Below are 23814 nucleotides of genomic sequence, written 5' to 3' on the forward strand. Positions count from 1 at the left end.
TGTCTAAAACGGCGCCTCATACGGACGTGAAACTTACCGCACAATGGAGGATTTACAACACATTCTTAAGTCTATGGTTCAATATGAATTAACAGTTTCTTTAAACGATTATCTTTTTGTATTTTGTTTACAATGCATATTATAGTGATAACTAACGTTATATAGTTCAAGCACTGTTAGCTTGACCTACAACAAACGTAAACCAGAGACCTAAGTAACTATATTTTAGATCTACGTAAACTTATATTACTCGCCTCACTTGGTTATGATGGCGATTATACACCTTTGTGCTGTATGTTGATAAGTGCATACATACTTTGATATTCGAAATATATAATCTATTTTATATATGTGTCGAGCATGGTAAAGGCCCAACAGACGATACTTTTCGCAATGTTTACTTCCGTGTTTGTACAGCGCCACCTGTCGTGAAAAACCACTTCGCTAGGAGCGGAAGTTGAACACCGAAAAAAGAGCACTCGTCGATTGTAAAGCTGCAGGAAGGAAAACACAAGGAACTGGATGGTGATAACGAGGACAGCGCTTTACATGGCCAGTTGATTAACCAACGATTGCTACTTAGGTATGATGATGTCTTTTTGGTTTCAGTTCGTTCCACATTAAGTGTCGTCTGACATATGATGCTGGTCATAGCTACTCAGTAGGGACGGTTCTGTACGCTGTCTGAAGCCAAGCCAAGCTCGAGTCAAAGACGTCGACAGCCACCGAAAATAACACTGAACACTCCTTCCTATATATAGCAGCACCACGTTGCAGATTCTATTCTTATTGTTTGCATGTATTTATTTGTTTGTTGTTCAGAGAAAGCTAACAACATTGGAGTTATTCGGTCATCTGTCATCACAGGGGCTCGTGGTTATGGGTTAGGTGTTCATCTGTATTTTACAGAACAAAATGATTAAAAGAATCATGTAACGAATGGCGGGCATGCTAAAGCCTCACATGACACCCATTCTTCACAGGACATATCAGTATAATGTTTGATTTTTGTTCTGTAGTTTTCCTCTGGTCCTGTATAAGTTATATAATTATATTATTATTCAAAGCCTTCAAACCGAGACCCTGTGTCTGTCATGTCAGTTGTAATCTTATCAGATAGCTTTTATTTACTCATATTTTCACATCCCCTATGTGATAATGTGTATATTGGTAAATATAGATTAATTTAATTTGATAAAGTAATTTGGAGCCTTAATGTGGGGGAGTTGAAAAGATGAAAAAGCGAGACAATTATATAATTTACAATTCCTAATTTGATATTGGCTTGGTTGTGGTCCTTTCACTTAAGCACATGTACAGACTTAGTGCAATTAGTGAAAACATGTAGGTGGAGATTTTGTAACATTAATGTGACTCATAACTACAGAAGCCATGTTTACAGCTACGTACCTGATGACATCTATTCATACAAATGAAGAGAATCTCAACTGAATCTGTGCAACTGGATGTAATTTCAACATATTTTTCAGTTGTCTCCCTTATCAATAAACTTCAGAAAACTTCCTTCCCAAGGTTTGGTTGCAGTTTCAATACTTTATATCCTTTCAGTAGCAAATATCATAAGACAATGTTGTCCACAGTGTCAGACCTCAGGACTCCATTACTTTGACATTATTACAAAAATTCACTCAAAAGTAGGAGTCTAAAGTAATATGATGTATTCTATTTGCCTGTATATATCTTTTTAACAGACATACTTTCTTCCTAATGCTTTCTTGACAATGCCTTACTAGTTTTTAGCCTTCGGTTGAGGGTTCACCCCTTTGAGGATGGCTTTGGGTTCTGTCCCCTGGCCAAGACATAAAAATGGTAGTTGCTACTGTTGCTTAGAGTTCAGCATTTTGGGAGTGGGACAACTGGTTTTGCTCTTTGTCAGTATAATGTGACCAGGTTGAGTGTCCTTCTGGATGTTTTCTGCTGTATGCTTCACTGAGGTAGCACTATACATCGGCAAAAAGTCTGGACTTTCATAAGTTACCTCAGCCTCCCAAAACACATTCACCACACGAATGCATGTCACACACACATGGCCGCCCTTAATTAAATGACCTTAGCTGTTGATAGGATGTTATAATAATAAACCAAACCGAATGTAACAGATCCCTGTGGTCAGATGGTTGGGTTCAACTTATCTGTAAACACAATGAATGCCATATGTGGTTTTATATTGTTTGATGTACATGTCCTATCAACAGCTATTGTCATTAAGGATAGATGAATGGCATGTACACTAATTACATGTAGATGGCAATCAAAGTTTTAATGAACATGAAGCAAACATTTTGTTAAGAGATGTTTAGTAGCTTGCATACAGTTATCAATATATTGAAATATTCATTATCAAGAAAAACATTATTTGATTTCATTAATGACAGTTGATATAATCTTTTGTTTGTTATGTTAATTTGTGGACTGTAGGTGAAGGTGCACTACCATCATGATATGATAAAATGTGATGACATCACCATATTTATGATATGTTGATTCCTTACAAATTAGATATATACTAACGAAAAAAATAAGCGCAAGTTTGTTTTCAATAGTTATTATTTTACAAGATTCTTTGATGATGTTACTGAATACATTTTGATGATTTTTGCTGTCCTATCACAGACAGTATTTGTGTGAATACTTTAACAAGGGCATCTTTTGCCATTTCCTGATCCAAATCAGTAGCATGTGGTCCCACCTTTGGCATCAGTCGCTGCTCTTACTCTCCTCAACATTGGCCCCATCATGGTGTTTCTAGTCCTTTAAGGGGATATTATTCTACTCCTAAATAAGGGCCTGTGAGAAATGAGTGATGTTATTTTGGCCATTGACTTGCTCCTTTCACAAAAGCTCAATTGGGGACATATCTGGACTGTATGGTGGCCAATCAAGAACTTGAACGTTGTTTTGAGCCATGAAGTCATGAAAAATTCTAGCAACATTGGGCCTCGCATTGTCCTGCTGCAACGTAAACGTAATGTTACATTGATCTACATAAGAGGAAGAACGTGTGATCTCAAACGCCAGACCTGATGTCGATATCTTACTGAGCTGTGACATAAGATTACATAGCAGATAACCACCATAAGAGATGTTTTCACGTCTTGAGATATCCCTGCCCATACAATAACAGACCCTCACCCATATCTGTTGCTTTCTGTTATGCAAGCAGCAAAATATTTGCTCACCAAGACATCAATGATACATTGTCATATATATCTGACTTATAAAGCATAAAGCATGACTCGTCAGTTAACAACACACAACTTCAATGGGCAAAACGAAACCCATTAGATGTATGCGAGCAGCCACTACATTCAACGTTGGTGCTGCTTCGGCGTAAGTGGCAGACCAACAGGGATGGTGTGGCCTTAAATGAAACTCCTGCAATCTATTCCTTACCGTTGTTGGACACACTGGCCGGTCATAAGTGCAGTCAACTGGACGTGCTGTCTTCGTTATTGTCTGTAATCAGATATATATGGAGGTGTGAGAGATGTACGTATGTGTCTATCTTGACGTCACAATGTAATGTGCGTATCATCCTATCTCCCTGTGGCTCCGATGCCGAGCCAACAGGATATTTGTCTCATTTACACTATATTGCTGGGTTAAATGGCGTTGTGAATGCCCCTGCACATGCATTAATGATTAGAGCAATGGCATTACTATCAACTTTATTCAACCGTAGCATTTTGCTGTACAATCGCTTCGAAAAGAAATTTGTATAACTGATCTGTTCTGTTCCAGTGTTCGATTTGTAATGATTTATCAGAGCATATTGTGCAAGATGAACACTTTCTTGAAAAATCTGCTGAAAGCATGCAGCTTCCAGCGGGGTCACGGTAAACTGAACATTTTCACAGTGCATGTAGCTCAGTGTAAAATTTTACTGTGAAATTTAATTGAATTTAGACCACATGGCTTAAAGTAATATTTGAAAAACTGGACTTGCGCTTCTTTTTCTTGCTAGTATATATATATATATATAGGATATAAGAAATTGAAATCTGTCCTTGCGAAGGTGAATGTATAAAAAATAACAAAAAACAGACTTTGCCGCAAGGCCTTTCTGCCCTCTCAGGCTTCTTCAGGTATATTGACAAATGGGAATTCTTCAAATAAAAGATTGTAAGATGTTTTAAAGTAGCTAAACTGTTATCAATTCTTAGAACTCTATATTACATTATTCTCCACTTAATGAGGTGCATGCAACTATATGATGTTTTGGATGCTGAATTTGGCCACTATTATTATTTTATATCATGACACTTGAGTGATCTTAATTACCAGATTATATATACAGTTATATACACCTAATATACAGTATAGCTATATATAATTGTCATATTGAGTGATTAAGCTCATTAATTGATGCAGCTTGAATATGATATTTTCTCTGTGTGCACCTTTGAATACAGGGCCCTGAATTCTGTCATTCATAATTTGTATACAATAGAGCAGTTCGAATTCCCTGACTGTTAATGTATGTGTACAAATTCCTGTTTTATTTCACTAAAAAACATTTATTTGGAAGCAAACTTACAGTAACTGTATATATTGTATATACATGTACAGTTACTGTATTTTGCCTCCAAATATATATTAATTTATATAGAACTTTAAATAAAAAATCTGGTCAAGATGTACAAATCATGTTGCCCTACATGGGTTACTAAGGACCATAACCCTTACCTACTAGTACACCAGATTTGAAATTTCAAATTCTCGAGGGCTTTTATATAGTCGACTGGCCATGGCATGGATAACCCATGTAATTGTCATCAGCCAGTTTGTCACTCTGGGTATATATACTATGGCATGCGAAACATCCGTAAAACAATAAAAACATGCATACCAATTACAGCAGCATCACATGTATGTAACGAGCGAGCGTTATGTTAGGTGACAGTTGAGATTCCAGGTGAGCGAGGTGTGTCTATATAGACACAGGTGAGCTATACAGGTGACAGTGCTAGGTAATCAGATGTACAGTGGCGACCACTTGACAGATATTGTTTGTGTATGACCTTTACTGTTAAAACTCTTGGTTTACATTCCTACATTTGTGACAGTGTGACTGTAATTCCACACAAGTCTTACGTACCGGTATATATAAAAATGTTCATACGATATACCTATACACACATGTATATCTATATGTAAAAGGGATTAGTGTTGAAATTTTTATCTGCAAATTTTTTTTACCTCCATTTAATATTCAATAAACATTGCCTTTAAGCTTTAGCCTTTCAGCAGTTGGTTTGCATTTATTCATTTGTGATAGCTATAGTGACTGTTGTTTTACGAGAATATGGTCTTCCACAGGGACCGGTAGCAATATTGCCAACCTTCAACATTGTAGGAAAGTTTATACTAACAGTGTTAAGGTCGGCAATTCGTTACCTGTCCCTGTGTGGTCTTCGATATCAATTTATAGATGTGATAGGAATTTGTGTTGAAGTTATATTTTGTCTGCACATTTTTGTTTATAACAAATTATTTTGATAAGCATAGCCTTAAAACTTCACGAGTAATTTTAAGTTTTGCATGCTGAAATTTTGGTCATTAAATTTGGTCATATAGCAATAATGATCTAGACTGAATTTCTTTCTTATCTGATTGTGACGAAACCTTTTGTTTGTGTTTATAAACATAATAATTACCCCTTGTATGCTTTGGTTGGCTTTTAAAACTTGTGTAAATAAAATGAGGAGTATTTTAAGACAGCATTGAGTAATGCTATTCTAGAACTTGATCCTCACTAGAGTCGATACATAGGTACTTAAACCATTTCACTCTATATAGGAAATGTGTCACTGATAATAAGCGATAAGACAATGAAGGTCACATATATACCTGTATAGAGGAGATCAGTCGAATTCACTAATGCAAACATAATATATTATTTTTCTTGCATTTCATATATTGTAATCATTAAGAGCACGAAAGAAAACATATTTTGTAGAGACCATTCTTTATCACTAGTACCTTAAAATCACACAGGTAAGAGTAATTTCTGGAGTTTAAAAAATTACAAAAATATGAAATGTTTTCAAAATAGGTTCTTCCCCATTGCTTCATGGAAGGAAGGGTATTTTGAAAGTAATTTTCAATTGTCACTGACTTATACATAATTAACTTTAAAGATACAATCATTTTTCCTATGGATTTATCATAATCACATACCATCATAAATAATTGCATTAATACAATGCATATATAGCTTTGATTTATTTTGAGTTGCCTCCCTTGAATGTATTTTAGTAAATTTTATGCATTGTGATTATGAGCCAACAATCTTGATATATAAGTATATATGTATGTATATATCTACATGCATTAGCAGATCTCTTTATTGGTAATATATTATCTTTTTGAAAATAGATACCTATCAGTGTTTTCAAATCTCCATCATGACCTGTATTTTTTAATCATTGAAACTGTCATATATCAGGTATGCATGAAAGCCTTTGAGTTTCACACGCTCTTTAGTCTTATGTATCAATTTTCATACACCATTCATTGATTTAAACTTCCTGGATAGCTATATGTATAGATAAATATACATATATAGCTAGGACACTGTCTTCTAAAATCGATAGAAATTATATTTCCTTTCCGTATTTAAGGTGTCTGTAAAACTATAAAGAACTAACAATGCACAGACAGAGATGTGTTTGTACACGGCACCTCAAATTTTATACTGTTATAACAAAAGAAGAATGCACCCTGCAGAACAGTCATTGTGCATGTTCACAAAGACACTTTTAAAGATATTCAAGTCGGTAGAATTGTACACATGTACACGTCTTAACAATGAATTTAAAAAGCTGTGAAGTTCATGTAATTAACTTGAATTAAAACAAGTACTTTTTTCCATTCGCATATCAAATACCAAAAATAAATGTACTAATTTCTGATCAAGTTAATTTCAGAGTTTATTGACAATGGTATTGGCAAACTAAAAAAAAATGTTTCTTTATAATATTATATCCAGCACCCCACCACTGTTTTTAATTTGGGGGCCGCGGACGGCCGAGTGGTTAAGGTGCCCCTACACTTTAACACTAGCCCTCCACCTCTGGGTTGCGAGTTCGAAACCCTTAACTTGGGGCAGTTGCCAGGTACTGACTATAGGCCGGTGGTTTTTCTCTTCCACCTCCAAAACCTGGCACGCCCTTAAGTGACCCTGGCTGTTAATAGGACGTTAAACAAACAAACAAACAAAGTTTGGAATTTGAGGCATATTTTCGTGTATTTACATTATGTAATCAAACTCTATTTACTTGAGAGCAGCTGCAACTATGAGTGCATAACTGAAGTTGCATTTCTTCCAATGAAGTTATTTTATATATGCCATTAGAATTGTTATCTTGAAATTCTCTCAACCATGTTTATGGTAGTTTGGCTGCCCCTTCAGGTGAATGGAACTAATATTAGACTGTGGCTTACCAAATAATTTTCTGATTTTTTTTTATTGATTTTTTTATTCTATTGTTTGCTAGCTTTAACTACCCATCAACAGCCAAGGTTTGGGAGCTTGTGATGATGTCGCTGAGCAACATATATAGCTATTGGTGTAAATGTCATGTCTATGGACAACCACATGCATGAAATCATGTACAGGTGGTTACGTGATTTGAGCCTCCTGAGAAACATGTACACCCTGGTAGGGATCGAATGGCACACCTCATACATTGAGAATGCATGTAGTTGATAAATTTGTTAGATCATGAATGTAATTACATTCGGCGTGGTGCAACTGGCTAGCTGGTCTATATATGAGTGGTTGGTTGCTGGGCTGATAATGAAATGGTAGCTATAGTTCAAGCCCCGCAAATCCGATTTAACTCCATTGTGTTTAAAGTTGACTGGCTACAAATGTGGGAGGACATGTACATTGCTGGAAATGTTGCGTACAAGCTGTAAATGCAGAATGGCAGCTCCAGCGACATATCTGCTCTCCAGGGATTTCAAAACAATGGCTTGCAATTGGTTACCATTGCAAAATGGCCGTATTGAAACAGATTAATTATTTATGAACTGCTTTAATTCAGGCTGATATGTTGTGGTTATGAACTGCTTTAATTCAGGCTGATATGTTGTTGTGGTCAATTCAAGTGCTATATCAGGGATTTTCCTTCAAAAGAAACAGGGTCCTTTAAAATGACCCATTCCCAATTTGTCACTGAAAAATTCCCAATTTTGGAAGTCACTTTTGAATGATTAAGTGTGCTTTATATACAAAGACCTATATTAAGGCAATTTTGAAAAATAAAAAACAGCTACAAATAACAAAATTAAATCAAAAATGATATAAAGGCAATATTCATCAAAGATAAACTGAAATTTGTATGAATTTCACTGTTTTTTGTTTTTCCCGATGTCACATTTTGTGGCATAGAAATTCCCAAATCAATGGACCCTGGACCTAGTTGAAAAATTGTAGGAAAATCCCTGAAACAATCTCAACTGGTATTATTTATTATTATCTGTAATACAGAATAACCCTGTAAGATACATATTGAGAATTTCATTTCAGCACCTGGTAACTACGGAGTAGACACATAGGTACTGCCTGTTGTCTAATCCTTTTATTAGCATGATAAATTTGTTTGAACCAAGCAGGTGACTCTTGTTTAATTTGGGTCTGTGCAGTTTAATCGATAATTCTATGTTGTATTCCTTTGACATTTATAAATCACTCTAACTTATAACATTTTGGTGAACTCATTTTTAACTTTGATCCACATGGAACTTCTACAAAGACTATGTACTGGGGGGTATATAGGTGTTAATGTACAAAGACTATGTACTGGGGGGTATATAGGTGTTAATGTACAAAGACTATGTACTGGGGCTATATAGGTGTTAGTGTACAAAGACTATGTACTGGGGTATATATAGGTGTTAATGTACAAAGACTATGTACTGGGGTATATAGGTGTTATAGTACAAAGACTATGTACTGGGGGTATATATAGGTGTTAATGTACAAAGACTATGTACTGGGGGTATATAGGTGTTATAGTACAAAGACTATGTACTGGGGGTATATAGGTGTGAATGTACAAAGACTATGTACTGGGGGTATATAGGTGTAAATGTATAAAGACTATGTACTGGGGGTATATAGGTGTTAATGTACAAAGACTATGTACTGGGGGTATATAGGTGTTAATGTACAAAGACTATGTACTGGGGCTATATAGGTGTTAATGTACAAAGACTATGTACTGGGAGTATATATAGGTGTGAATGTACAAAGACTATGTACTGGGGGTATATAGGTGTTAATGTACAAAGACTATGTACTGGGGGTATATATAGGTGTTAATGTACAAAGACTATGTACTGGGGGTATATAGGTGTTATAGTACAAAGACTATGTACTGGGGTATATATAGGTGTTAATGTACAAAGACTATGTACTGGGGGTATATAGGTGTTAATGTACAAAGACTATGTACTGGGGTATGTAGGTGTTAATGTACAAAGACTATGTACTGGGGTATGTAGGTGTTAATGTACAAAGACTATGTACTGGGGGTATATAGGTGTTAATGTACAAAGACTATGTACTGGGGGTATATATAGGTGTTAATGTACAAAGACTATGTACTGGGGTATATATAGGTGTGAATGTTGTTGTACAAAGACTATGTACTGGGGGTATATAGGTGTTAATGTGGTTGTACAAAGACTATGTACTGGGGTATATATATATATATATACATGTAGGTAAAAATGTGGTTGTACATGCATGGCTGTATGTACTTGGTAGGTATAGTACTTGGTAAATGTTAGGAGTATCACCAAGTACACATACGAGACATGTCATTTATAGTAGATTGAATAATATACACATACAAACGTACTTAGATCTTGTCTGTTTGATATTGTGAGACCCTGAACTATGAGGAAGTAGATTTTCATAATTACGTGTACGTATGTAAATTGCCATTATTGCAAAATCTTTTACATTGTGAATTGCAACCCACACTTAATCTCCAGGTAAATTCTTATCTTTTTTTTGTGTGTTTGTATTACTAGTGTTGATGTATAATAATTTATTTTTGTAATGAATTTTCATGTATTTTTATATAGACATGGAAATTGCCCTGTAATTGCCAGTTCTAATATCTGAATAACTGTAATAACTTTATTATTCATGCAAATCCCATTTCTTAATCTAAGCTGCACACTGCAGATTAAGCGTATAGACATGTTACCTGGTTATCACATTATAGGTAGTTAGTGTGGATTATAGCTCAGAGAGTAGATCATGGCATAATGCAGGTGGTTGAGTGTATGAACCAGGTACGTACATAGGAAATTTGTGTTTCTCATTGAAGCTGAGATTTTGGATCATAATGTGCTTTTGTGATTGTGTCTTTTGGTAAGACACTATACCCTTATTGTGCTGGTTGGCATAAGTGATAGGCTGTCTGTATGTTGTTCAAAGAGGTAGTCACTGTCTGTATGTTGTTCAAAGAGGTAGTCACTGTCTGTATGTTGTTCAAAGAGGTAGTCACCAACTACTACAATGAATCAATGTTGAATTCTCTTCTTGGTCACTCACTACAGATACCTAACTTCATCGCAGGCTAATAAGGTTGTATGTTACCTGACATCACACATGCATTGAGGCAGTGGGTGGAGGCCTCCTGTATATTGTCCAGTGAGGTAGCCACCAACTACTACGATAAGTCCATGCACAATTCACTTCTTAGTTACTCACTACAGTTGACTAACTTCATAGCAGTCTAATAATGTTATATATTACCTGATATCACACATGCATCGAGGGAGGGGATGGAGGCCTCCTGTATATTGTCCAGTGAGGTAGCCACCAACTACTACGATAAGTCAATGCACAATTCACTTCTTAGTCACTCACTACAGATAACTAAAATCACAGTCCCCTAAGGTTATATGTTACATATATTACACATGTATCAGATAATGTATCGACAGGTGAAGATATGAGGTGATGTAGTGTTCAATCCCAACTAAAGACAGTCTGTGTTTCTCATGCATGGAAGCTTTGATCACAGATTCTCCTATGCTATGTGCAGTTGTGTCCATGGGCAAGACATTTTACCCAAATATGCTCTGGATAACATGAGACAGGGCCCCCTGCATGTTGTTCATTGAGGTAGTCACTAGCTACTACAAGGAGTCGATGTACAGTGTACATGTATATATAATCAGTCAGAGATAATTGACTGTTTACTGTTTAGAATGCCATTATTTCATGTAAACATTTTAAATTAATGGTTAAAATTTCTGGTAAATACTTATTATAGATATTGCTGTGTTTCTTTTGTTAACATTTAATGATCAAAAGATTATGTCACTTATAGCTTTCTGACTGGAGGATGGGAAAAGTTTGTTAATATTGAGTAATAAAAATCATTCAGACAGTGTTATATTTAGAAAAAAGAAACCCAACGTTTTTGCTGACTTTTTCTTTCCCATGAAAGAACCTGCTGACTATTTTTGAGATAATTTAAAAAAAAAAGGAGATATGATTAACTCTTGGCCTTATTAACCCCAGTGTGAGGCATGCTGATGACGCTGTCACTTAACGACTTGGCAGCCATCCTGGTATACCCATGTATACACAGTCCTTTAGTGATTCACTGATACAGTAGATTCAAATTCTTACCTCATGAGAAGACAACAGCCAGGTAGGGTATGGTTAGCTTTATAAATTGTGACAAAATAAAAAATCTTTCTTTGAGCCAATTTTAAAAGCCTGAGCAGATTATACTAGCTGTAACCCACCATGTCCGTCCTGTCCCGTTGCTTTGTTTGTTTGTTTTTGTTTAATGTCCTACTAACAGCCAGGGTCATTTAAGGATGTGCCAGCTAGGTTTTGGAGGTGGAGGAAAGCCGGAGTACCTGAGAAAAATGTAAATAGCTAATCTCAGGAACTACTGATCAGTGATGATGCAATCCTCACCAAACTGTTGTGGATGTCAAGTGGCAGTGGGGGCATTTATGTCTTACAAACATTTTCTAGTCATTTGGAGAATATATGAATCATTTCCTTGTATAATAAAATCAATTCTTGATCAGTTTAGATGTTGAAAATCCTCAGTTGTAGATCTGTTTTTTGTTTTTTTGGGGGTTTTTTTTTGTTTTTTTTTTACATAAAGTGCATTCAATGTGAAATAAATGTGAGGAAATGTATTCCATCAATCACAGCCCGGTAGTAACAACACATCAGTTTATAGGTATCGTCAGCTGTTATTTCTGATAATGTACATCATATACACCTGTCATCTGCTTTCTATAATCATTTTTAGTTGTAAGGATATATCAGTTTCATATTCTAAAAGCTGTTGTTTATAGATTATGAAAACCTTCTGTTCTTATGTCATACAAAATGTAAGAACAAGAATATCAAATTGGCAATAAAGGTCATTTCTCATCTTAATCTTGCAAATATTCTCAAAAGTATCTCTGTGTTAGAAAATTTAATTGGCGAAATATTACATTTGTTGATTATCAAGGAAAATTAGAAATAAAACAAAGTAAATAATTTTGAATTGTTGAAAACAAAATTAAATTTCAGTTTTGAAGTGAAAGATAACAAGGCCTTGAGGTAATACATTTGCTATCACGAACCTGGATCTTCAGGATGGGTTAATTCTTTGGGATGTTTAAGAGGTGAAACATCGCCTTAATGCTGTGTTTGTGAACTACATGCATGTGTATTTGTACTTAATCTAAGATTAAACCAGGAACCCTTTGCCGCCTAACAGTTTACAAAACGTGCCCATAAGACCTTACATTTTATTATCCTAAGTGTTTATTTCAAGTTTTTTTAAGAGTGTAGACTGTCAAAATGTCTTTGATTTTTTTCTTTATGATAATGGGAAAGATCACGCAGTGATATTTTTTGCTATGTTTTACAGCTGAAAATAGGCTGTAAACTTCCTCATACTAAGAATAAAATAAACCTTAATTTCCTCAATGCCACCTCTGTAAGCAAAAACCTGTCAATGAAGACCACACCTCTATATAAGAAAAACCTGTCCATAATGACCATACCTCTATATAACTAAAAACCTGTCCATAAAGACAACACCTCTATATAACAAAAACCTGTCCATTAAGACAACACCTCTATATAACAAAAACCTGTCCATAAAGAGCACACCTCTACATAACAAAACCTGTCCATAAAGACCAACTCTAAATGACAAAAGCCTGTCCATAAAGACCACTTTAACATAACAAAACCTGTCCATAAAGACCACACCTTCACATAACAAAACCTGTCCATAAAGACCACTTTAACATAACAAAACATGTCAATAAAGACCACACCTCTACATAACAAAACCTGTCCATAAAGACCATATCTAAATGACAAAAGCCTGTCCATGAAGAGCACACCTCTACATAACAAAACCTGTCCATAAAGACCACACATCTATATAACAAAACCTGTCCATAAAGACCATCTGTATATAGCAAAAACCTGTTAATAAAGACCACCTCTATATGACAAAAACCTGTCTATAAGATCACTTTTTTACGAAAGACTACAAATGCCTGTCTATAAAGGCGTCCTCTATGTGGCAAAAGACTGTCTATAAAGGTCACCTCTATATTAAAAACCCTATCTATAAAGGTCACCTCTGTGTAACAAAAACCTGTCCTTCAAGACCATCTCTATATAACAAAAACCTGTCCTTCAAGACCATCTCTATATAACAAAAACCTGTACATGTCTAATGAAAGGCAATCTCTTTATAACAAAACCTGTCTATAAAGGTCTCCTCTTTATAACAAAAACCTATTTAAAAATGCCACCTCCATATCACAAAAACCTGTCTATTAAGGCCATCTGTATCACAAGAACCTCTTTATAGCAATCTTTCTCTGAAGGTGACTGCATTATATGGCCTATACAAATATAATATATGTAAATGTTGTGTTAATTTCTTTATTTTTGCTATATATGTAATTATGTATGCATTGTGATCCAGATACCGTATTTGACCTAAAAAGGGCGCAGGGCACGGGTAATTGACAGTGGGGGCGCCCTTATTAAGATTAGTTATTATGTAGTTTTATGAAACAGACTATACCTTATAGCAGAATACCCAAGGCTGTGGAAACGGTAAAATATTCAGTCATAAAAATATTCCAGATGAAGATATCTTTTCATTATCATATATTAAGCTTAAACATCACTTGAATATTCCTATAAACTTGAAAACCATGCCAGCTGATCTTTAGAACAGAGAACGTGTGTTCCACCATTTATGTTCAAATGGAACTCTTTTGTGTTCTATCTATATAGACACAGGTGATTTCCCAGATCATATCAGACATCGTTTTCTTTGACCTAATAATTGATTTACAAATGTCTTTTACTAGCTTTCTGTTCTGAACAAAAGTTATTTATCAACAAGAATGAAGTCTTTTACTTTATCTTCAAATAAAGATGGTAAGATATTATTTGTATGTGTGTTTAGTTTCGGGTGCTCTTTGGACTGATATGTCATCTGTAGGAATAGACAAAATGTGGCGAAAACTTGTGTTCCAGTTACTTAATTTGCTGAAGAAAATTGAACACATGAAGTAGCAAAACATTTCACATGAATTATTACTTTTGAACACCATTTTGACACTCCAGGATTAATACCTTGAAAAAAGGTAGGGGCGCCCTTATTAGGGCAGGCGCCCTTTTTAGGTCAAATACAGTATTCATATCATCTAACAGACAATTATCACTATCATGGCATGACCATCATCACCAAAAACACATTAAAACATTCTTTTAGAAAAATATGGATGTGGCACAGTGGTTTAAGATGCAGGTATTTCTACCTAGATGATCACGCACCATAGATTGTTAGTTTCAGACTCGGTCAGGGCACAAGTTGTAATTGTCTTCAGTCATAGTTTCTGTTACTAGGCTATATATATAGAGGAGTAAATTTTGGTTCAACTTATCTACTGGATGGGCTGGTACTGAAATATCACTTGATGAACTGTTGACCTTTGACTGCCTTTGCACGGAATGCATTGTTGCATTGGTGCAGGGACATTCTTGTCTTGTAGACATTTCGTAGTTTTGGAATTGAATCTTTTTGTCCAGATCTTGTAGATATTGATCTACTGGATGGTCAGCCTGGGTATATTTTCCTCATATTTCTAACAACCGAAGATCAAATCTTTATTTTTTATTTGTTTTTCTAATCTAAAAATCTCAAATTAATTTTTCTTTACTTGCAGATTTGTATGGCTCATGTCCAGTTTACACAGCCGTGGTCAGTAGATAATTCTACCATGTAGGGGAGAGGTGGTCAGCAGGGATTGGTCAAGGTCCAAGTCCAAGTTGACAAGTGACAAACAAAACTTGGTCAAGCCGACCATAAACTTGAATTAGCCAATTTGAGTGCCAACACAAATTGCCAAAATGCTGCAACAAATTTTACAAGAAATGTACATAGACCCAGAGCTACTGGCAGAGCTCTCGGATGAACAGAAACAAGTTCTTTTTGTTAAAATGCGTGAGGTAAGACTCCTACTTGATAGACTACCGTGAATGTTAATATTTTAGTGGTAATCTTATTTTAGGTCTTTTCACACTGAAAGACTTCCTCTAAATCATGATTGTGCTAAAGGCAGTGTCCGTTCATAACAATGTTTTCCATAGAAAATGGGTGCTGCAATTAATTCATCTTTGACTATAAACAGGGATTTTCCTACTATAGAAACAGGGTCTGTTAAAAGGACCCATTCCCCTAAAAAAATCTTGTGAAAATTCCCAATTTGCCACTAAACAATGTCCAATTTTGAAGTCACTTTTGAATGACTAAGGATGATTTATATACAAAGACTAGTACTAAGACAATTTTGAAAATAAAAAGCAGCTACAGATAACAAAATGAAATCAAAAATAATATTAAGGCAATATTCATAAAAGAAAAACTAAAGTTTGTATGAATTTCACTATTTTTTGTTTTTCCCAATGTCACATTTTGTCTCGTAGAAATTCCAAATTCAATGGACCCTGGACCCCGGTTGAAAAAATGTAGGAAATCCCTGCTTATTTTGTTTAAATTCATTCATACACTAAGATGTAATTAAGCATTCCAAATTAAACATGTTTATGGTATATCACTTAATTATAAGTCCCCGATGATGAAACCGGTGGGACTTCAAGTTTCCCCTCCGTCTGTATTGTACAAATAAATGTAACGTCAAAGTTTGTCAGCCCTCTAGCGGCTTCATTCCTTGAGAAATTTTGATCAAACTTCACACGAAGATCAAGGACCATAAATAATATCTTGGACAAGTTCGAATTTCAAGGTTTTTGGGTAAAGGTCACTGTTATTATTTGAAGTGGGGGCTAGTAGGGGACAGGTATTGCTTTACCCGGCCAGTATGCCTGTTCAATTAAGTAACATTTATGATCATTACTGTACAAATTAATACAGAATTTTTGTAATAATTGTGATTATCAGGAACAAGTACGGAGGTGGAAGGATAGTGAAATGAAGCTGGAAATCGAAGATAAAAAAAATCCAAGGAAGCGAAAGCCAGGTAGGTATTTTTAGCCCACCATCATCAGATGGTGTCAGGTGGTAGGCTGGTCAAATCGTCCATGGTCCATTGTCTGTCGTGTTTGTAAACTGTCTTCTTGTTTATCACTATTTCTTGTGAAGTATAAAAGGTATGTCTCAGAGTTGATTTGTAGGATGCCCTCCGTCCCTATAGCTTGATCGGCTCATTTAATTTTGAGAATGAAGAGGAAAACAAAATGGCAGACAGATGGCCTTGTTCAGTTTTGAGACTGTTCTGGAAAGCAAAATGGCCTACAAGTGGCCACCTTGGATTTTGACAGTTTTAGATTGTTATAGCTATTTTTAGCCCACCATCATCAGATGGTGGGCTATTCAAATCGCCCTGCGTCCGTGGTCCTCCCTCCGTCCGTCCGTCCGTCCGTCCGTCCGTCCGTCCGTCTGTAAACAATTCTTGTTATCGCTAATCCTCAGAAAGTACTGAAGGGATCTTTCTCAAATTTCATTTGTAGGTTTCTCTTAGTGCCTAGTTATGCATATTGCATTTTGAGACCAATCGGAAAACAACATGGCCGACAGGCAGCCATCTTGGATTTTGACAATTGAAGTTTGTTATCGCTATTTCTGTGAAAGTAATGAAGGGATCTTTCTGAAATTTCATATGTAGGTTCCCTTCGGTGCATAGTTATGCATATTGCATTTTGAGACCAATCGGAAAACAACATGGCCGACAGGCAGCCATCTTGGATTTTGACAATTGAAGTTTGTTATCTCTATTTCTCAGAAAGTAATGAAGGGATCTTTCTGAAATTTCATATGTAGGTTCCCTTCGGTGCCTAGTTATGCATATTGCATTTTAAGACCAATCGGAAAACAACATGGCCGACAGGCAGCCATCTTGGATTTTGACAATTGAAGTTTGTTATCTCTATTTCTCAGAAAGTAATGAAGGGATCTTTCTGAAATTTCATATGCAGGTTCCCCTCGGTGCATAGTTATGCATATTGCATTTTGAGACCAATCGGAAAACAACATGGCCGACAGGCAGCCATCTTGGATTTTGACAATTGAAGTTTGTTATCGCTTATCCTCAGAAAGTACTGAAGGGATCTTTCTTAAATTTCATATGCAGGTTCCCCTCTGTGCCTTAAAGTTATGCATATTGCATTTGAGACTAATCAGAAAACAACATGGCCGATAGGCAGCCATCTTGGATTTTGACAATTGAAGTTTGTTATCACTATTTCTCAGAAAGTACTGAAGGGATCTTTCTCAAATTTCATATGTAGGTTTCTCTTGGTGCTTAGTTATGCATATTGCATTTTGAGACCAATCGGAAAACATCATGGCCGACAGGCAGCCATCTTGGATTTTGACAATTGAAGTTTGTTATCGCTATTTCTGTGAAAGTAATGAAGGGATCTTTCTGAAATTTCATATGTAGGTTCCCTTCGGTGCTTAGTTATGCATATTGCATTTTGAGACCAATCGGAAAACAACATGGCCGACATGCAGCCATCTTGGATTTTGACAATTGAAGTTTGTTATCGATATTTCTCAGAAAGTACTGAAGGGATCTTTCTCAAATTTCATATGTAGGTTCGTCTTGGTGCCTTGTTATGCATATTGCATTTTGAAACCAATCGGAAAACAACATGGCCGACAGGCAGCCATCTTGGATTTTGACAATTGAAGTTTGTTATCGCTATTTCTGTGAAAGTAATGAAGGGATCTTTCTGAAATTTCATATGTAGGTTCCTCTTGGTGCCTAGTTATGCATGTTGCATTTTGAGACTAATCAGAAAACAGCATGGCCGACAGGCAGCCATCTTGGATTTTGACAATTGAAGTTTGTTATTGCTATTTCTCAGAAAGCACTGAAGGGATCTTTCTGAAATTTCATATGCAGGTTTCCCTCAGTGCGTAGTTATGCATATTGCATTTTGAGACCAATCGGAAAACAACATGGCCGACAGGCAGCCATCTTGGATTTTGACAATTGAAGTTTGTTATCGCTATTTCTCAGAAAGTAATGAAGGGAATTTCTTAAATTTCATATGCAGGTTCCCCTCTGTGCCTTAAAGTTATGCATATTGCATTTGAGACTAATCAGAAAACAACATGGCCGATAGGCAGCCATCTTGGATTTTGACAATTGAAGTTTGTTATCACTATTTCTCAGAAAGTAATGAAGGGATCTTTCTGAATTTACACAGATTAGTAAGACTTAGAGGAAGGGAAAAGTAGAGAAAAGATCAATCTGACATGGAACCTATAAAGATCATTCAATGGTGGGCGCCAAGATCCCTCTGGGATCTCTTGTTCATATTTCATATATATATAGGTTCACCTTGATCTGCAGTTGTGCATATTTGACTTTGAGACTAATGAAATGGCCGACACACAGCAATCCTTGATTTTTGAAGCTATTTTCAGAAAATTCTTGATGGATCTTTCGCAGCTTTCATGTCTAATCAAATGATTAGGAGGAAAAGAGAAATTTCCCTGAAAGATGAGAAAAGTAGAGAAAAGATCAGTCTTGCATATATACCTAATAAAGATAATTCATTAGTGGTGGGTGCCTATAGCTATGTCCCTCTAGAATCTCTCGTTAGCATGGACACCTACTACAATGGTAATGTTACATGTATTGATCATAAAGAAAAACTCCACTGATTTGAAAGGATACATAGATCCATTTTAAAGTGATGTATGTTCTTTATTTTACAGGACGAAAGGGATTTGTGAAGTTCCTTGAGGGTAGCGATGGACATGAATGGGTATGGGTAATGGGAGATCACTCTAACGACAGAAGAATCGAGGATATTTTAGAGGAGGAGGCTAAGACTGACGCTCTCCGAAAGGCAGAACTAGAAATGGAAAAACTGAGGTACAGAATCAAACTATGAAATGATTTATTTGGGTTAAAAATGTATTTTTCTTACCTCTTAACATCTGTCTTTGACAGTATATATCTGATATTTATGGCAATAATGTGTATGTATACAGTTGCGCATCCATTCATAATCTTTTCCCAACTGATCCGTAAACTCAGACTCGAAAAAAACAACATTACAATATTTTACACATAAAATTTTGATAAGATGAATTGTTCATGCTATTGATAGATCAATTTTTAAGGTCAAGGTTACACCAAAAGGTCACCTGGTTCAGCTTTAGAACTGTGTAAAAAATTGCATTGATTTGTATATCAATAAATTGTGTCATTGCACACATACCTTGTCCCTACATACAGATACCACCAAGGTCATCATAATTATCAAAGGATGTCAAAGGTCACATGGTTGTCCTTACCTACAGATACCACTAAGGTCATATAATTATCAGAGGATATCAAAGGTCACATGGTTGTCCCTAGATACAGTAACCACTGAGGTCATCATTATTATCGGAGGATGTCAAAGGTCACGTGGTTGTCCCTACATACAGATACCACTTAGGTCATCATAATTATCGGAGGATGTCAAAGGTCACATGATTGTCCCTAGATACAGTTACCACTGAGGTCATCATATTAATCAGAGGATGTCAAAGATCAAATCCCTCTAGTTCTTGTATGGATCATTGTTTCTGGGTATTTCTCGTATATCTCTTTAGATGTGTGTAATCAAAGTTCAAGGTGACTGTTTCCACTATAAATGGGGTTCAATAGGGCGAATGGAATTAAAACTTCATCAGTGAGTACTTCTTGAAATTGTTTGATTTGTTTGGAGGTCAAAGATGCTAATTCTATGGGGAAAAAAAATCTTTTTCTTCATAGTCATCTATACCCCAACTTGAACTCCCTTGTACCCATCCAGCTGGACTTTTGTACTGTTATTTATGTATGACAGTGTTCACTTAAGAAAAACATACCATATATAAATATCAAAGGTCAAGGTCATTGTTACAAAACAGAAAATCTATTTTCTGCATGTGATGATGATGATGATGATGATGATGATGATGATGATGATGATGATGATGATGATGATGATTATTGATGATGATGATGATGATGATGATGATGATTATGATGATGATGATGATGATGATGATGATGATGATGATGATTATTGATGATGATGATGATGATGATGATGATGATGATGATGATGATGATGATGATGATGATGTATGGTTTCTTGCTATTTACAGACAATATGAAGAAAAGGATCTGAAGGAACGATTGGAACTGGAGCAACAGGACGTAGAAGCTGCCAAGAAGAAGTTGGAGGAGGAAATTCGGTGAGACATGTTGTATGATAAAATCAAGAAATCTGTTTTATTTTGTCTCCAAAAAATTGCTGTTTTGGTAAAAAAGGAAATACATGTATGTTTTATTGAATAACATAATCCTCTTATCAAATTAGTCTTTAAGGGGAAAACACTCGAAAAGAATACGTCACAACTGGACAAAAATCTTCTTCTGTCATTCATTGGGATTGGGAATAAGTATATAGGTATATATGCCTATTGTGTAGTTTAATTATCTAAGGACATATGAGCTGCTGTTAGTTACTTAAAGATATATATAGCAGTCACTGTTTTTTCATGACTTCAAGATCTAGAAAGATCTGTTGAAGTCAGAGACTACTTGACGTCAGAGACCACTTGACATAGGAACTAAGAGATCACACAGAATGCATTGTAATTAGTGTATTATAATTAGGTCACCATGACCTTCACCTCTAGCTCAATGGTCAAATATCAGGTAAGTGGATAATTTTGAATGAAAAATTGTTAAGCATAACTACAGCTAAAGCTTCCCCAAGGAAGATATGCTGTGATTATGTATTCAACAGTGTAATCTGCATATCTTCATATGTCAGAGGTCAGACAAGTACAAACTAAAGAAATTCATATTTGCTTGAGTTATGTGCTTAACTTATAAAATAAAAAGCAAAGAAAAGAATAAAAAAGAAAAAAAAACAATAAATAAATAATTAAAAAATCTAAAAGGAAAATTCTTTCATTTCATTGGAGTTGTCCCCCCTTTATATTGTATTTTGACAATCTTGCCTATTCTGTAGGAGGAAGAAGGAGGAGGCAGAAATGTATCAATCGATAAAGGAAGCAAGAATGGTGGCTCAGCGTCTTGAGGAGGAGAAGAAGAAGGAGGAACAGAAACGTGTGGAAAATCTGAGAGTAAGCATGATACTTCCGCTCAGCAACTCCTTTGTTCTTTCCATCTGTACCATTCCCTTGTTCCTGCCATCTCTTCTGTTTGCAAATGGGTCCATAACATTTGTGTGCTTTGAACTGACCATTAATCTTATTGATTGACAGGTTTTTGATTGTTTAATTTTTTTATCAGTATACTTCTGAAATGATTAAAATTGTTATGCATCTGATGTATAAGATAAATTTCAGTTATTCAATATGACTTCCCCTTAAGCAATTCAGCTATGGTAGTTTTGATATTTCGACTAATATCTCTTTTCCAGTTGAAGACTAAAATATGATATCTTGGTACATGTAGTGCAATGTCTTAGTCAATTTAATTTTTACATTTTAATGATTCATAATTAGTCATTTAAATTATTTTTGTATAGCATATAGTTCACAGCAAACAATTCTTTTCATTAATTGTCTTACCTCTGAAAATCTGTAAATCACTTTTCTAATATTATATACCATGACAGTATTTCACAGATCTGTGTACTTTATTTTTTCTTTTGTTTATTTGATATTTCTTCACCAAAATAAGACGGTAAATAAAATTAAATCATCCTTAGATGGAAGACATATTGGAAGCATTGATCGTATTTCAGCCATATTGACAATAAAAAGTGATTTACAAATTCTGGGTTACCTCCCCTTGCTTCATATATAAATGGATTTTGATAGATTCTCTTATTCCTTCTTCTCTTTGTCTTTACTGGAGAAAATTTAGAAAATTTTCACTATAGAAGTTTAATTCTTTTCTCTCTCTTTTGTAATGGAAGGCAAATTTTGGATAGTAAAGATTATTTCTCGGCTAACTACATGCTCTACCGGTGTAGAGGATGAGATAAATTAACACTGATTGAAGAGAGATACTACCCGGGATATTTGTATGCAATACTTTATATTAACCTTTGGCATTTTACCATTTCACCTTTGACCTTGGGCATTTCACCCTTGACCTTGGGTGTTTCACATATAATATGACCTTTTCCTTTACCCAGCTAAGAGCTTGCAAGAAATGTGAAGATCTCCAACAGGTATCAGACAACCTTACTTGTCTTAGCAAGGCGCAGCATGCAGTAGCCAATGGCAGGAATGACCATTCTTCTTCTGTTCAAGCTAAAAATGTAAATTTATTTTTCGATGGCAGATGCATGGGACGATTTTGGCAGTGTAGGCTGTGCATGATCTTGGGGATTTGTACACACGATTCTTTGTTCGTTAAAAGAATGATTCATATATATTCTTACGATTCATATTGATCGACTGTTTGTTGTATGCATTTACAAAGAGGAAGATCATGAGATTCATTAACCCATAAAAACATTAGTTGTAAATATGTATTAACTTTGACACTCAGATTTTGCATTGGGTAAAATTGCCTTTGTTTGAAGGAGATCAAAATATTTATTAACCTGCAAAACTTTACTACATTTTCTTTTCACAAACTCAGTATTTATCATGTATATATACGAGGGAGGTTACATTTAACTTTAAATAGGATATTAACCAATGTTTATATTTACTTTTAAAACTAATTACAGTCAAACCTGTGTTAATCTGATACCTAGGATTATAATGATGTCTAATTAAATTATTATGTTAATTATCTCATTAACTGGGCTTAAAAATCTAAGTTAAGTACTTTTTTAAAATTGTTTGGTAATTTAATGTAACAGAGCACATGATAAATTGAATTTAAATCACTGCCTCCGCTAGGGATCAAACCCGGGACCTCTGGCTTACTAGTCTTACGCTCAACCGATCGAGCTAAAGAGAAGATCTCTCTAGCCGAGCGGTATATTGCGGCTAGTATTTACCAGGGTTACATTAAAAACATCACACAATCTTATGTTAAGGAAATACAATTACTTTTTCCTACAATTTTATATTTTGTCAAAAGCCCCAATTTAATTATTCAGGGGTAGAATCAGATTTGAAATTTCTCTGATGAAGGGCTGTACCATGGAGGTGAAACTGGTTGGAAAATAGACTGAATGACCCCACTTACCTGTGCTAGCTGTGACTCTTTAACATGTTGTGATTGACGTATTAGTCTTTAAGTGGTACTGCAAGG

The 23814-nt window shown here is 35.3% G+C and overlaps 1 protein-coding gene across 4 annotated transcripts in view; it reads left to right on the plus strand.

The window, feature by feature from the left end:
- The first annotated feature begins 452 nt into the window (after positions 1-452).
- Positions 453-23814, plus strand: part of LOC117337273 (SH2 domain-containing protein 4B-like) — a 43514-nt gene continuing 20152 nt past the window's right edge. For 3 of the 4 annotated variants that reach the window (XR_004534785.1, XM_033898171.1, XM_033898193.1), the window contains exons 1-7: positions 453-583; positions 15277-15559; positions 16512-16590; positions 19299-19458; positions 20727-20816; positions 21602-21716; positions 22739-22774. Coding sequence is in view for 3 of the 4 variants with exons in the window: in XM_033898171.1 (XP_033754062.1) it covers positions 15461-15559; positions 16512-16590; positions 19299-19458; positions 20727-20816; positions 21602-21716; positions 22739-22774 (579 nt within the window). In the remaining variant the exon portion in view is untranslated. The remainder of the gene's footprint in view (positions 584-15276; positions 15560-16511; positions 16591-19298; positions 19459-20726; positions 20817-21601; positions 21717-22738; positions 22775-23814) is intronic. The other variant, XM_033898184.1, reaches the window with a different exon arrangement.

Source organism: Pecten maximus, chromosome 1 (genome assembly GCF_902652985.1).
Source record: "Pecten maximus chromosome 1, xPecMax1.1, whole genome shotgun sequence".
NCBI lineage: Eukaryota > Metazoa > Mollusca > Bivalvia > Pectinida > Pectinidae > Pecten > Pecten maximus.